The sequence below is a fragment of the Bombus flavifrons genome, chromosome 5, assembly GCF_040668555.2.
Source record: "Bombus flavifrons isolate JBK064 chromosome 5, iyBomFlav1_principal, whole genome shotgun sequence".
Classification (NCBI taxonomy): Eukaryota; Metazoa; Arthropoda; class Insecta; order Hymenoptera; family Apidae; genus Bombus; species Bombus flavifrons.
In genome coordinates, this window is record NC_138446.1 from 16,961,491 (window position 1) to 16,974,099 (window position 12,609).

The window sequence follows — 12,609 nt, forward strand, 5'->3', positions numbered from 1 at the left end:
CAGCAGATTAATTTTCTGTCACTAGTTAGCGTATTGAAATTCTCAGTTTCCCAATATCTACATTCAGTTGTGCAAATACGACATGTATCGTATCAGTTACGACATGACGACACCATCGATGCCTTTTTCTTATCTTCAAAATTTCGTAACTCTCCATTTCGACAGTCGAAAAACTTGTTTTTTGTTTCAGAACTTTACGATCAAACGTTTGTTAATAATATACGATACTACTTGATAAAACTATACTACAATACTACGATAAAACTTGTTAAGATGAAGTTATATGTTATCTCTAATATTCTAGAGATTTCTACATTATATTATAACTAATTTAAAAACGTAACAAGTACCGTTGTCTTTTTTATTGAAATGTGATTCTTTATATGAAATTATAATAACAGTACAAACTATGATTTATTAACAAGAATAAAATGAAGACTTACTTCTTTATTTATTTGCTTTATCAATGAAAAAAATAATTTAAACACATAATTAAGGCTATGAAAACAAATTTAATGAAATATTTTTAGTGAAATCAATTGTAGTCCTTCAAATTATATTTAAAGAATGAAAAATATTGTAAAGAATAGAAATCCAATATTAATGTATATATTAAAATAATTAAGTCAAATACTAAATTTAAATTATAATAGGTAACTTAAATTATAAAAAACTTAGTTCGGTTATTTTTAATCTTTCCACGTCATGCAAATATGTATATAGCATCAGAGAGAAAATTCCTCTCTGATAGTATTTAAATGTCGCTTGCCGATGCGCGCGCTTGTTGGATCTAATGATTTACACCAAGCTATATATTACATCTGCAACTTCCATTAACATCTGCTGGAGTCATTCGTGTTATAGGTAAAACCATTTTTTGAGTGTCATTTTCAAGATCTTTATATTTCGTTTCGGAAGATCTAAGTAAATCTTTAACAATGGCAGATATGTCGATGAATATTGTTACCTCGCGAAAGATGTCTTTTGGTATTAACGGAAAATTAAATGGTATAGAAAGCAAAACACCTTTTCTAATTGGAGTTTCAGGCGGCACTGCCAGTGGAAAAGTAAGTAATGTATCATTTTGTGTTTCCGAAATATCTAAGTTATATTTAAATAATTTGTGCAAGATATATTTCCGGTCTAACTTAACCTCTAGAAAAAACGTGTACTTGAAAATTATAAGATCTTTGATTAATTTTCCGATCGAAGAGCTAATGAAAACAATGTTTTTCGTCCTTTCAGTCAACCGTGTGCAAGCGTATAATGGAAAAACTAGGGCAAGTAGACATGGATCACATGCAACGACAAGTAGTTTGTATTTCACAAGATAGTTTTTATCGAGATTTATCGTCAGCCGAAAAACTTAAAGCAGAAAAAGGTCAATATAATTTCGATCATCCTGACGCATTTGATAATGATTTGATACTTCAAACATTACAAGACATACTAGCTGGAGTAAAATGTGAAATACCAGCCTATGATTATAGAACAAACAGTTTGTACGTATCATTTAAAACAATTTTAGTGACATAAATTACTAATAAAAATAAAATTAATCATTTTTTGTGGGATTTTAGAGTGAAAGATCAAATTACAACAATTTATCCTGCTGATGTAGTTCTGTTTGAAGGCATTTTAGTGTTTTATTTCCCTAAAATACGAGACTTATTTCATATGAAACTATTTGTGGATACTGATTCAGATACTAGATTAGCTAGAAGAGGTAATAATATAAAGCATTTGTCATGTTTCCTCTTTTAGAGTTGCATATGTAAATATTATGAATGAATACTTTCAATTTTTACAGTACCAAGAGACATAAAAGAAAGAGGAAGGGATTTAGATTATGTATTGAATCAATACATGAATTTTGTGAAACCTGCATTTGAAGAGTTTTGTCTTCCCACTAAAAAATTTGCTGATGTTATTATACCAAGAGGTGCAGACAATACAGGTAAATCATGATATTGTTATAATGTAATAAGGATCATGTGCAACAATTTAATTTAGGAAAGTAAATTATTTATATTTTAACTCTTTACTGCGTTTGGTATTAAACATGTAATAGTTATTATTAACTTGTTCGTGAAATTAATTTACATTATATCATAACCAAAATTCAGTTTCATAAAATTTAATTAGATATGAAAATCAATTACAACTTTATGATCATGATAATTATATTTATTCTAATGGTGATTCTAAAGTGTACACTCCAAATGCAAATTTTAATTGATTGAGGCAGCTGAAAATTTTCCTCTTCATATATGTATGTATGTATATATATACACACACACATGCATATATGTATACATATATATATACATATACATTCATTTATGGGTGCTGCCTGGTATGTAAAGGCTGTTAGACGAACTATCTTTTAAGTTAGTGCAAAGTGGAGGTCATATAAAAACGTACATGGTTTGGTTATTGTATGTTTACAGTGGCAATAGACCTTATAGTGCACCACATCTGGGACATTTTGCGTTTGAAAAAGGCTGAAAACTCATCCAGACAGCATCCATACATCCACCAACATAGGCGTACTTCGACTTCATCCGACACGTTCAGCAGATGATTTTAGCATGATATGCGCACTTATAACCACTACACTTTTATACACCATACATTGATCTAGGATCAAGCTTGCAGTAATCTTAAGACTTTTTTTTAATACATATGTCTCTTATATACTTATACAGCTGTATTTGTATTACATTTATACTAAGCAGCAAACAATATTGCTTCTAGTATGTGTGCATCTATTAAACCCTTAAATGGGAAAAATTAATTTTTCACTGTTCCTAAAACTTGGACATAGTGCATGATTATACAGAGTACCTCGTCCAAACACTATAATTCCACTATTGCATAATTATTCAATTTTACATATAAGATTGATCTATGTTATATAGATATATATATAAAAAGATTTAAGTATTAATTTATATATAAGAACCTTTATAAATATACATGTATGTACATATATACATTTATGCATGTATGGGTTCCCAAAAATTTAGATTTTTTTATATATTATTATTCCGTAATCAATTGAATGTTTTAGGCACCAGTATAGTAATATAAATCGATAAAATATTTTACATATAATAATTTCAGCGGTTATAAAATATGATATTAGCATAATTCTTTAAAATGTGATATTTTTAATTTAAATTAGTACATTATTCACATACTGCCATATTCAGAAACATTTAATTATATTATTCAGTGTGGTACTAATTCTTTTATTCTGTATTCTGATTTTTTAAACGCTCAAATAATTTTAAAATTGTTATTATTATACAAGATAATTACAATTTGAATTATGTAATTTGATATATTGTTTGTCTAAACTGTATAAAAAAATAATAAAGAAATCAAGTTCCCCATTGTTACAAAATTATTTTTACTGATTTATACTTTATTTTACTTTATTTTCGGTTACAGTGGCAATAGACTTGATAGTGCAACATATAAGAGACTTCTTAAGCAACAGAGGTAGAGATACAGTTCAACCTGAAAATTCAATAAACAGGACAGATAAGTTGTCCAAGAGGCCACATTAATTCTTCGAGTTCTGGACATTAATAGAAAATTAACTAACAATGAGTTATTGTAATATGTATCTTTTGTTATTTTCAATAATCCTATATTTTTTAATATCACTATTAAATTAGTAATACATTTAAAAAGATGATTAAGTTTCAAAAAAATATACTATAAGCTGTTTTTTTACTCCATTTTAGTATCACTTGTACACATAGAAATTGAAACGTATTTGGGAGTTGATATTACATTTTGCAATATGAGGAACAATATATTTCTAGAGATTAAATTTGTAAAAATAATGTAGCAATACTTAGATATTAAATAGCAATAACATTAGTAAGCTTCTGCATTGTAAACAGCATTTAGTATCAAGAATTTAAGATAAGATTGTTTTTGTTGTTGCTATTTATGTTTGTTTATTGTATAGTTATTATATACATTACATACTTAAATATGTAAAATACAAAATCAAAAATGCTTAAATATAAAATTTACTATTATTGTTATTATATATATACATAACATTAACTTATATAATATTAATTCTTAATTATTGATAATACAGTTCTAAATTCATGCCATCATGAATTTCATCTGAATTGTTATGTTAAGAAAAATGGTATATTGTTAATAATTATCTTCTGTGAAAATATATTTTGTTTGAAAGGATACAATCTTGTAATTTTATGTGATCCTTAAATATAGTATACCACTTTTTTAAAACTATCTTTTCCCAATGAGTTCCAGTTTGGGCTGCTATTAATTTTTTTAAATCCCCTATTGTATCATCTGGATTGCATTTAACTCTAACTTTTTTACCAAGACGATCATTACATGTTATTTCTAGCATTTTTTACCTTAAAATAAATAATTATTCAAAAGTTATTGTATTTATATGTATATTAATAATAAATATAAAAAATAAATACATCCAATTACAATTTTGAAAACTAATTTTTGATTAATATCAGTGAATATATATTCACATTAATAAAAGCAAGATCTCTCTAAAATCTAAATAAATATATAAATCCAATAATAGGATAAAACATAAGCTTTAAATGCAACTTAAATTAATTTCGTTTATCAAACCAATGTTCAAAAAAGAAAATTTGCATTTTGCATTTTTATCATAAAAATTTTGATTCTATACAAGATACAGCCATGAAGGTTATGAAATGAAATATCAATAACGACAAATGTACAAAATACTTAGCTTTAAGCTTTTCCACATTCAGTTCTGTATCACGTATCACTTTATAAAAAGTATCTTTTATATGTAATTGATAGTATTTCTTATTTACAAATAAATATTAATATGATATCTACTTACAGTATATTACAACGTTAATAGAACCAGAGAGGAAATTTTATTGGCGTGTATTTCTACTAAAACGAAATACTCCTGTAACGCTGGCAGGTGAACTTGATTGTCATATGAATCCGCCCTTAATATATTTAATGACCATATACGTTGTTTACCTCTCCGATATGACGCTGGTCCGAGCAGAGCCCGTGATAGTCTCACTAATAAGTAATAAATATTACTTAACGACCACGAGCAAGAACGTTTGCATATTGTTATTGTTATTGTTAACTTTAATCGACGCAACGTCGACGCTCGTCCATGAATATGCAGAGGATGTCGACTATAGCCGACACTTGTACCGTGTTCGTACCGAAGAGGTTAAGTGGCTCCCCGTAGGGTAAATGTTAAGAATGTTTTATACTGTCGCAATCTAGTAGCGGTAAATATGAATTATACGGTAGTGTAGTCGAGACAATGAACAAAATAAGTTTGATAATAAATTTATTGATTATTACTGATAACTACTTGTAATCATTCGTTAATCTGCATATTATGCAGATTACTTTCTTTACCATAAGCACTTGTAAAGACAAATCAGATCTATATCTATTAACATAAATTATTAACAACCTTCTCGATTGGATATGAAATAAATCGCATTTTATCATGTAAAATCGAAAATATATGTAAATCAAACAACGTAAAAAAAGAGAGTTTCATCGCTGAGCAAGGGGTCAAATCCCGATAATTGTAAAAATGTTAAAATCTTCCTAATTTGTAATTAATTATTTAAATATACATTGTTCTAAAAATTCCTCATAGAAGTTCATTAATTTTTAAATAATTCAATAGTTTCGATTCTATTTAAGAACCACAAAATAAATTCACAAAACGCGAATGAAATGTCTCTGTACTTCATGAGCAAACAACCTAGCCCAAAACTGCCAAAATCCCTAAGCAGCCATTCAATACATACTTCGATTGAATTTGCTCGTAAATGGATTTCTAAATTATTATATTACGTTCTGTATATATCAACAGTCAGTGTTACAAAACTCAAAATGTTAATAAAAGAGAGAAATTAACACGGATATCTTACCACTTTTAATAATAATTAGCACATTTCTTGCAATAAGTTTCTCTAGATTCTGATTCTGAAGAAGAATATACATACAAAAGAGAATACATTCACGTAGGTATTCTTGATAATTTTCTGCCTTGCTATTACCGAATTTATATTCAACGATGGCGGATGCAGCAGATCTTCCCGGCGCTTCTTCCAGTCAAAAGATGTCATCAAAACTTTTAAGGCAAAAAGCTCAGGAATTTTTAACTTCGAGAAAACGCGCAAATAATTTAGTAGATATAATTTCTCAATGGGATGTAAGTACGAATTCTAAAATTGTTTCAAATTGATGAATGTATCAACTTTTTAAGGTTATGTCATTTATTAAAATTCCTGATCACTCTATCAGGAATCCACTTCGTCCTGCCTACTCACGATAGAAACAATATTCGTTGAAGTCCTAAAAAGAGGTGATATGTATTTGGAACGTACGATATCCCTTACTATTTCAGGTATCCTCAAATAGTTTAGTATTTTCTACTGTTTGGCAATATTTGACATTATACAATACATCTCTGAATTTCTTGATAAGAATTGTAAATTCTTATGTATTAATACTTTGTGAAAATACATTTTTGGACACAAAGTATAAGCATAAAGATAAAAGATACATGTTTATTTTTTAATTTTGTATGTGCCTGAAAACTTGAAATAGCTTTTCCATAAGATTTCTGAAACAGAGCCAAGCCCTGAAGCAAGATACGTTAACTGGTTGAGGAATTGTTATGAAGAAATATGGGAAAAGATACTTACATCAATGGAAAAATGTCGACCTGGCATTCAACTACAAGCTCTCACTACTGCTATAAAACTGATGGCTGAAGAAGGTAAAAATCCATTGGAACCAATTGGCAACTTGGGATATTATTTTCCACTTCATCGGTTAAAGCCCATTTTGATGAAGTTACTTTCACCGGAGGAGGACAATGCCAGTTTAATATCTAGATTTCAAGAAATTATAGAATATCCTGATGCTCTTTACTATACATGGAAATGTCTTCCATCTCTTACCCCAAAAAGACAACCACATGAAATTTATATTAAAAATTTGTTGGAACTTATACATAAATTATCATTGCCAAAAGAAATTGAAGGTATAAATTAAGTAGATTAAATATGATCTTATCACTTCTTTTAACATTAATATCTAACTTAAATTTTAATCATGTTTCAGAAAATGAGATGTGTGAAAATAAGAATTTATTGTGTACACCACAGCAAGGTAATAGATATATTTTCTATAGTCTTTTCTTGTATTTAAGCAAATTATAATTTTTTATATATTCATATCTTTTTGTTTTAGCTACTAAAAATTTTATATGGGATCAAGTTGGAGCAAGACGTGCATTGAATAAAGTCTGGGCTTGTGTCATGCATTGGGAATTGACACCACAGTTACATAAACAATTATTAATAGTTCTTTTAGAGAGAGTAATGCCACATTTAGAAAAACCTGTTTTACTAACAGATTTTCTTATGGATTCATTGGATGCAGATGGGCCTATTGGCTTACTTGCATTACAAGGTGTATTTTTACTAGTTACCAAACATAATTTGGAATATCCTAATATTTTTACCAAGCTTTATTCTATGTTTGAACCAGAGATCTTTCATACAAAATACAAAGCACGTTTGTTTTATTTGTCCGATCTTTTCCTCAGTTCAACGTAAGTGCTTAAAATGTATGATATTTTTGTATGTTATATAAAAATTACCACATACTTTTTTATTTTTAGACACTTGCCGGAAGCATTAGTTGCTGCTTTCGCAAAAAGACTCGCGCGTTTAACTCTTGTAGCACCACCTGAAGATATTCTTATTATCTTATTGTTTGTTGGGAATCTTTTACTTAGGCATCCCGGCTTGAAACGTCTCATTGATCATCCACAAGGAGGAGAAGTTTCGTCAGAAGAAAATAATGGTGCTGGAGATCCATTTTTAATGGAAGAACGAGATCCTTTATTAAGTAACGCACTCCTTAGTAGTCTTTGGGAAATTAAAGCCTTACAGTGGCATATAGTACCAAGTATTGCTAGTGCTGCACGTTTCATTCGTGAACCCCTCCCTTCTGTAGAGTACGATATGGCATCAGCTTTAGAACGTACTGGAGGACATTTATTCGATAGTGAGTTAAAAAATAAGGTTAAAGATATAATGCTAACGTTCGAAAGACCCAATTCAATGTCATTACCAAAAGGTGAAAGATTATTGCAATATTGGCAATTAACAACAATGCACTGACTGACAATATTAAAATTGTATTGTGCAATATGCATCTTTATCAAGAACGGAACTGTTTTTTCAATGGAAACGCAAAAAAAAAGAATGATGCTGAACTTCCTGCGTTTTTTTATACGTTAAAAAATGTAGTATGAAAATATTGCATACTTTTGTATTATTTAAAGTCTAAAAGTAATTGCAACGGAATTGATTCAAAATACATTATTTCACGAGCAACATGTAGATATGTATTTTTAGATTTCCAACCATGCAGCTATTTAGCACAATAGATACCATTTTTGTTAAATGAAGTCATTTGTATGCATGAATGTGTGATAATAAAATGAAAGATATTTTAATTTAATAGATCACTCGTGTTTTATTTATAACGTATTGTCTACTTAATATATATCATATAGGTAAACATAAGTGGACTTCATAATAAAATCGTATCATGATACAATCTTATATTTTTAACAAGTATTTAAGTATTTAACAAGTATTGAAATAATCCCATACTTAGCTATGATACATTTAAATAAGCGCTCCACGTATTATTATCGATTATTATGTATAAAAATATCTATGTACATAAATAGTAGTATTTAATCTGAATACTTTCATATAAATCTTCTATTCTCCAAAATCTGGAAGAAAAATACAAAGTTTATATGAAAAAAAGTTATTTTTCTTATCATACATACAATGTATTTTATAAAAACTACTACAAACCCATGTCAATTGTCGCCATTCATCTTCACTTAATGTATGCTTTATCTTCATTAAAATATTTGCTGGAATCTCGGGAACTGTAGCTGATATATGTTCTTCTTTAGTGGGTATATACTCCACTTGCAAAAGCTCAGCTACCGTTGGTCGTGCTTTTGGATCATGTTGTAGACATTTACGCATTACATCAATTAAGATTGGTGGTGACGGCATAACTTTATTACCATCTTCTGATTGCAAAGTTGTAGGAAAAGGAATGTTTAACTTCGGATTAGTTATTGCGTTCACTTTAGCCCATTGTGAACGAACATGATGAAACGGAGTATGACCATATACTAAACTATACAAAATACATCCTAAAGACCACACATCTGACTTAAAACTTATCTACAAAATAAATATATTTGTTTTATTATCTTTTAGGTTCCGATTTTGATTATATCTAAAAAGTCATCTTCGTACTTTATATTTAACATTCTGTGAGGGAGAATCTGAATTTCCACCAATATCCATTAGGGCTTCAGGGCTAATATAATTCAAAGTTCCAATTGGACAGTTTTTCACAACAGATGTCATATCAGCATTCATACTAGAAGCAATTCCAAAATCTATAAGTTTTAATCGTCCCCGTACTAACAAAAAATTTGCTGGTTTCAAATCTGAATGAATTACTCCTAAAAATGTATATATGTAAAATATAATCTATTACATAAAAAATTATATAATAAATAAATGATTATCCTATAGTAAGATATTTACCATTTTCATGTATATGCTTAACGGCTGTCAACATTTCTGTCCAATAATATAAAATCATTGTAAGAGGAATCTGTTTTTCTTGTGACATAGTTTTTAAAAGACGACTGAGATCAGTGTCTCCCATTTCCATTACTACATAGACCATAGGATACTTAATTTCACTAAAATGAGAAACTTGAATGTAAATGTCAGTATATGTAATATGTACAATATATATTTTTGTAAAATAAGTTCTTACTAATCAAACATTTTAACAATACATGGTGCTTGTAATTTATGTAACATTGAAATTTCTTCTAAGCAACCTTGTGCAGAGTCCTTGTCCATACGATTAAGATTAACACATTTAATAGCGCACAACTCAAGAGAAGATAAATCTTGTACTCTCAAAACCTCTCCACTCATACCTTGACCAAGTACACCCAAAATTAAATACTCTTTTCCTTTAACAAAAAGAGTTCTAGTTTGCCTAGATTTAGGAACATTAGATGGAATTGAGAATTGTACATTTGATGGTTTATCTACAATTTTATTTAAATCTTGTTGTTGGTTTTGATTATTGACTTCTGAATGCTGATTCTGAGGATAATTGCACATTGATTTCAAGATATCTTTATTGTCTTTAGTACAAGATGGAGCCTGTTTATTATTTGGTATTTTATTTACTGTTTCTTTATTCAGCAATGTATTATTTTTATTTGGATGTTTATTTTCTTTTAATTCTTCATTAACATCTGATTCTAGATGTACATTTTCTGATGTCTCAGATATTTGCTTTGGCAAATCTGTTTTATATAAATTTTTACATAACGATTTTTCTTGAATTTTAGGTGTTACTTCATTTACTTTAGGAAGTTGAGATCCTTGTAATAAATGTCTACTAAAAGCATCATTTTGTACCAAACTTCCTGTATCTGATAAAGGTCTTCTTACCTTACCTTCTGTATCCAAATATCTATAATTAAATAATACATATTTAAATAAAAGAAATTAATAATAACTATGTAAATTATTTACATTGCATTATATATATACCTTGGAGTTTCATGTTTTCCTATGCTTGGTGTAAAATAAAAAGAATTTTTTGGAGTTTGCATAGAATCTTTAAAATTAACACTTTTATTCTGTAATGGAGTTTGTTTTATGTTATTTATAGACCAATGAGATAAGATTGTAGCTGGTGTTAACCCATGATTCTTAGATACATCAGATACTTTGTTTTGTGGTGTTTGTGTAATATTTCTACGAGAGAAACATGGGTCTGGGCATATAGAATTAATTGGTGCATGTTTTAAAGGAGTTTGTAATATCCACTGATCGTTAGAATTTATATATGTTCCTGTATCTGATATTAATGTTTTACTTGTGGAAGCAATGTTTTCACTATGAGCTTTTTCTTCATTTATTATGGAACTTGATTCTATTGTTACTTTCTTACTATTTGTATTCTGCAAATTATCCACTCCAGATTGTGATATACTTTCAAAATATTGAGATGCACAAGTAATAGATTCCCTGTTACTGCTCATTTTGGAAATACTCTGTTGGTCTAAAAGTTGGTCCTGATTTAATTCTCCTTTAATATCTATATTAGTAATATATTTATTTTTGTGTTCAGTTTGTGAAAGCTTTTCTTGTGCATGATTTTCAATATTTAATTGCATCTGGTTTGATTGTTCACACTTTACACTTCTTTCAATTACATCATGTTCATGTTCGTGAAATGTTAATTTACTTTCAAGCTTAGATTCTACATTATTAATTAACACATATTCTTCAGGTTTTGAAGAAACAATTATCTCTGAAACCTTACAAGTTCCATCTAACTCATTACATGTTGTATTGAATAAAGATAATGACTTATTCAATACATCTTCAACATGATCATCCTGTGGTAGAGGTTGAGGATCATCAGAATCTGATTCATTATCAGAGTCTTGTGGTCTATCTTCGCTTTCATCATCATCACTTTCACAAAAATGCAATAACTCTTTCACACGTATTGGTTGAAATTTTGGTCGTGAAATGGTATGATTTTGATAATCCATACTATTCAACATGCATCTATTATGCTGACAGATCTGATATTTAAAAAAATACTGTAATTAATATACACTAATAGAAAAAGAATAATAAACATGTAAATATATGTACAGTATAATATTACTTCAGAATATCAAAATTTATTAAAACTATTAGACATCCAGAGCCTTTGATATATTTAAAAATTATCAAAATATCGTGAGGATTAAATAAAACAAAACATTTCGAACTATTTCCACTTTGTTGGCCTGAAAGCATTATCGTACCTATAATTGTAAAAATTGCTTGAACCGTAACACTCAACAAACAGTTTTTGAATGCATTAATAAAAATGTGAGACACATTTCATTAAATATTATCGGAAACACTTAACTTTGAGAATATATTCATCAAAATGCATAATTGACTTTTGTGATTCTAAACTGTTTGGTTTGTATCATACTGGTTTTTCGTTTACGTCATGAAATTCAAACCTTAAGTACAGCCGTTGATTGGTTAATGCTAACAGTGTTGCAATACGCAACATTCTACTTTTAGGGATATTTCACAAAATTGCATTAGCGCTTTTCACGTATATTAGTTCCAAATGTATCATTGATATTAAATATTAAAAGGTGTTTTTTTATTAAATTAATATAATAAAATTAACATAAAATAATGTTTTTTAATATTTTACATAATGACGTGTTACAGTATATTATGTTATATTACAATGATTTGTGTTTATACTTGAAAGAAAATTCAGTAATATAGAACAAATGACAGAAAAACAATGATTGATTTTAACATAAAATACAATTCATTTACTAATACATATTCTCTGAACATTATAAATGCTTACATTTTACGAGAAAATTCACTTCAC

The 12,609-nt window shown here is 28.3% G+C and overlaps 4 protein-coding genes across 9 annotated transcripts; 2 read left to right on the plus strand and 2 right to left on the minus strand.

Annotated features, from left to right (window-relative positions):
• Positions 1-715: 715 nt before the first annotated feature.
• Positions 716-3,822, plus strand: Uck (Uridine-cytidine kinase). 3 transcript variants are annotated; one of them, XM_069113364.1, is made up of 6 exons: positions 716-864; positions 946-1,067; positions 1,246-1,502; positions 1,581-1,726; positions 1,811-1,957; positions 2,451-2,635. In XM_069113364.1, the coding sequence occupies exons 2-6, from the start codon at positions 948-950 to the stop codon at positions 2,582-2,584; spliced, it is 804 nt and encodes a 267-aa protein (XP_068969465.1). In that variant the 5' UTR covers positions 716-864; positions 946-947; the 3' UTR covers positions 2,585-2,635. The 3 variants fall into 3 exon arrangements, with proteins under 3 accessions (XP_068969465.1, XP_068969464.1, XP_068969466.1); XM_069113363.1 differs by having other exon boundaries at positions 771-864; positions 919-1,067; XM_069113365.1 differs by lacking the exon at positions 2,451-2,635 and adding an exon at positions 3,457-3,822 and having other exon boundaries at positions 774-1,067.
• Positions 3,823-4,032: 210 nt separating this feature from the next.
• Positions 4,033-5,271, minus strand: ubl (Ubiquitin-like protein 5). The gene is made up of 3 exons (XM_069113376.1): positions 4,892-5,271; positions 4,231-4,415; positions 4,033-4,152 (listed from the first exon to the last, which is right to left on the minus strand). The coding sequence occupies exons 2-3, from the start codon at positions 4,406-4,408 to the stop codon at positions 4,109-4,111; spliced, it is 222 nt and encodes a 73-aa protein (XP_068969477.1). The 5' UTR covers positions 4,409-4,415; positions 4,892-5,271; the 3' UTR covers positions 4,033-4,108.
• A 538-nt stretch (positions 5,272-5,809) lies between these two features.
• LOC138180009 (nucleolar complex protein 4 homolog B) lies at positions 5,810-8,577 on the plus strand. 3 transcript variants are annotated; one of them, XM_069113357.1, is made up of 7 exons: positions 5,810-6,059; positions 6,129-6,250; positions 6,343-6,445; positions 6,674-7,087; positions 7,168-7,215; positions 7,297-7,660; positions 7,730-8,577. In XM_069113357.1, exons 2-7 carry the CDS (start codon positions 6,158-6,160, stop codon positions 8,232-8,234), a joined length of 1,527 nt encoding a protein of 508 aa, XP_068969458.1. In that variant the 5' UTR covers positions 5,810-6,059; positions 6,129-6,157; the 3' UTR covers positions 8,235-8,577. The 3 variants fall into 3 exon arrangements, with proteins under 3 accessions (XP_068969458.1, XP_068969457.1, XP_068969459.1); XM_069113356.1 differs by having other exon boundaries at positions 5,810-6,250; XM_069113358.1 differs by lacking the exon at positions 5,810-6,059 and having other exon boundaries at positions 6,115-6,250; positions 6,305-6,445.
• A 3-nt stretch (positions 8,578-8,580) lies between these two features.
• Mps1 (dual specificity protein kinase monopolar spindle 1) lies at positions 8,581-12,213 on the minus strand. 2 transcript variants are annotated; one of them, XM_069113355.1, is made up of 7 exons: positions 12,011-12,213; positions 10,737-11,782; positions 9,940-10,656; positions 9,702-9,862; positions 9,405-9,616; positions 8,946-9,329; positions 8,581-8,860 (listed from the first exon to the last, which is right to left on the minus strand). In XM_069113355.1, the coding sequence occupies exons 2-7, from the start codon at positions 11,759-11,761 to the stop codon at positions 8,834-8,836; spliced, it is 2,526 nt and encodes an 841-aa protein (XP_068969456.1). In that variant the 5' UTR covers positions 11,762-11,782; positions 12,011-12,213; the 3' UTR covers positions 8,581-8,833. The 2 variants fall into 2 exon arrangements, with proteins under 2 accessions (XP_068969456.1, XP_068969455.1); XM_069113354.1 differs by having other exon boundaries at positions 11,869-12,213.
• Between the last annotated feature and the right edge of the window lie 396 nt (positions 12,214-12,609).